A 3200-nucleotide genomic window follows, 5' to 3' on the forward strand; every position below is an offset into this window, starting at 1 on the left:
TTTCTCCAGACTCTCGTTGAATAGAAACTTTGATGATTCGTCAGAGCGAGAACGCCGGCCCCTCCATGCGATGTCCCGATGACGTCTGAGCCTCGCACCATGAGCGCCCGTCTGCAGGCCCAACCTCAGCCTCACTACGGGGTCAACGGGGGTGCAGCCAGAAGCTCCAGGCCATCGGTGAGTATTTAAAAACCTAAATAGTGAAATACCTGACCACATTTGAGATCTTCTTGTACTATTTATGTACTTTTGGACTGCAGAACATGTTCCATATATGTAGATCCTTGCAATTTGCATCCCTTGAACTCTGTAACAGCCTGATTCAAACTTAAAAGTGGGACCTGGAGCAGCTGGGACATGCTTTAAAAAAAGCCCCCTTTAAAAAATAATTAAAAAAAAACATGCAAAAAAACATTAAAATGTACGTTTAAATGCTTTCCTTATTTAGTTAAGATGAAAATCAATCAATGCAACTGTGTGTCTGTCTGCTAAATATGAAGCTACAGTCTGCAGCTGGTTAGCTTAGCATAAAGACTAGAAACAGGCAGAGGTGGAAGAAATGCTTAGATCAAGCAAGACTAGTGTGGAAATACTCTAAAGGAGGCAAAAAAAAAATGTATTCCTTCAACTGAATTCTTTACTAATAAGCAGAAAGAACAACCTCTTTGTGCTAAGCTACGCTAACAGGCTGCAGGCTGACGCTTCCTATTTAGCGTACAGTTATGAGAGCAACGTTGATTCCTTGAGATCATCACCAACTGGAATAAATAAAGCAGATTTACTGGCCATCGCTGGGGACACAGGTTTGTGTTATTACCCCATTGTGTTGCGTTGTGAACTGGAGAATAGAGTCGTCTCGTGCTATTGTCTCCCTAAACACAGCAAACACACCGAGCGTATCAGATGAACAGCTGATTAGTCAAACTTTACTTCAGGCTCGGTGCTGTGTTTGCACAATGCACCCAGTCACTCACAGACGCTGAGACATTACACCTGCCCAACAACCTAATCCCTTCGCGTGCCTCGGGGACGACATTCATTATCAACGCACAGCACAAGCAAACCGGTCGAGCTGCAGTTTTCTAGCTCCTGAGCTGCTTTGTGACAATGGACATTATTCACTCCAGCTCAAACCATCTTATATCGGTTTCAGTTGGCTGCTCCTGCAGGTGTCTTCGAAGCGAGGCTATGTGTTACCTTGTCGTGGCACTTTTTCCTAACACTGATGTCAGCAACAAAGCCTATTTGCCATGTCAGCCGCAAACTGGAGGTCATCACCTTGAAATGGCCCAAATAAGCAGCTTCCTTCGGTCTGGTGGCTGTGTAATTACAGTAAAACAACCTGAGATCATCGCACTACATTTAACTCTGCGTTGTCTATTTGTGTGAGAAAGGCTTCTCCAATACTGGACTTAGAGACAAAAAAAACTTATTTTACCTTTGCCCTAAATTTGTAAACTCAAAGAACTAGTACTGAATAGTTAGCAGGGTCTTCCCTGCCATTACAAGGCTTTAGGTGCAGCACCCAAGCCGTTTTAGGTGGAGCACCCAAGCCGTTTTAGGTGGAGCACCCAAGCCGTTTTAGGTGGCACCTAATCCAAATGAATGTAAATCAATATGAGCATCAAAAACTAACTAAATGATTTTTATCAGATCTAAAAGTCGTAGATGGTCCCCAGTAGACTTCTTCAGAAAGTTCTGTCTTGGATTTCTTTTATTACCTGCTCTAATTTTTCCTAAATTTTAGATACAGATATGGTACAAAGAATAGTGCAAAATTATGTGAAATTTCATATTTCTTTTATTTGCATAACATACATTTTTCTTAAGGGAGTACCCCTATAATCACCACCAAATACCTACACGTAACTCTTCCATAAACCAAGGAAAACCACTGTTGCTTCAGTCTGCCTGTTAGTATGTTAATGAGGAGTACTGAGATTATTTTGTGTAACCGCTGTTGCCAATGTCAACAATAAACTCAATTATTTTAACAGATTATTTTTTGCAAATACTTGCTCACTTAAGTTTTACTTCATCATTGTAATGTAGTACTTTTTCCATTGTGGATCTACTTTTAAAAGAACTTCTCTCACCGCTACTTATTTTAAGGGTTTATTACACATTGTTCCAGGGGATTATTCCCTACAGCCATGTGGTATGGTTTAAATATGTGGACTAGATCTTTATCAGGACTGGGGGAAAAACCTAAAAGTGAAGCAGCAAAATCAATCAACAGTGTTGTTATTGGAAAGCCCATTATGTTATGCCCCCCCCCCATGTGAAGCTGGACTGGTAGAGTAGACGTGGAGGTACAGCAGAGAGGGGGAGAGGCAAGAAGAGAGGAGAGTTTCAGTTAAATTTAGAAGTCTGGAGGGTTGGGATGCAGGAACACACACCGCTGTGTGCCGTCTGGACACATGACTACTGTGTGAGAAAGTCAGAGTGCACGGTTCGTAACATGGGCGTCGATGATGAAGAGAGGGGTCAAGTTAAACTAGTGCAACAAGATTAAGGAATTTGGTTTAAAAATATAATCAGGTTTTACAACTCCATCTCCAGTACACCCGTTCTTATTCACTTACTCAGCATCTTCAGGTATCTTTTCTTCACCAGGGTGGTGTACGGTCCACCCTTTCAGGTGGCCAGGTCAGAAACCCAACTCCCTTCGTTAAATCTCAACCTCTTTCTGTAAATATAAAGAGTAAATATTGTTATTTTGTAAAAAAAAAAAAAAAAAGATGTTGTTTTGGTATCATTGATTCATATCTGATCGATATATTAATGAACTGGAAACAACCTAAGACCCTGACGAAGCCAAGATAGTAAAAAACTTTGAAAATTACTGAAACCCCCCCCCCATGTCAACCAGTGTCCCACTGTCCATTGGTCCCGACAGAGAGACGATGCCCTGCAGTTCCTGACGAAGGAGGAGAAGGAGTGCATCCAGTTCTTCGAGAAAACCATCGACTCGTTGGAGGACGGTCTAGACGAAACCGACCGGAGACCCGGGCAAGGGAAGACCCCGGCAAGCAGCGGCCCTGTTGGGTCTTCCCTCTTGGCCAGACCTCCCAGTCCCAAAGACCAGGATATTATCTACCTGGTACGCCCAGAACCCGACCTGGGTCAAAACAAAGAGCCGGTCTTCAATCCCACCAACCCAGGTAACTACAGCAGTTTGGTTTTTTGTATGAACGGGG

The 3200-nt window shown here is 42.8% G+C and overlaps 2 protein-coding genes across 17 annotated transcripts in view; both read left to right on the plus strand.

The window, feature by feature from the left end:
- nrcama (neuronal cell adhesion molecule a) overlaps positions 1-3200 on the plus strand; it is a 1100153-nt gene that overhangs the window by 951661 nt on the left and 145292 nt on the right. The gene's annotated exons all lie outside the window — the stretch shown is intronic.
- The window catches only part of LOC116673007 (uncharacterized), an 8799-nt gene that overhangs the window by 2713 nt on the left and 2886 nt on the right, over positions 1-3200 (plus strand). The window contains exons 2-3 of one of the 2 annotated variants that reach the window (XM_032505086.1): positions 10-177; positions 2873-3164. In XM_032505086.1, coding sequence (XP_032360977.1) covers positions 79-177; positions 2873-3164 — 391 coding nt within the window. In that variant the 5' untranslated portion in view covers positions 10-78. The remainder of the gene's footprint in view (positions 1-9; positions 178-2872; positions 3165-3200) is intronic. The other variant, XM_032505087.1, reaches the window with a different exon arrangement.

This window comes from Etheostoma spectabile, chromosome 23 (assembly GCF_008692095.1).
Source record: "Etheostoma spectabile isolate EspeVRDwgs_2016 chromosome 23, UIUC_Espe_1.0, whole genome shotgun sequence".
Classification (NCBI taxonomy): Eukaryota; Metazoa; Chordata; class Actinopteri; order Perciformes; family Percidae; genus Etheostoma; species Etheostoma spectabile.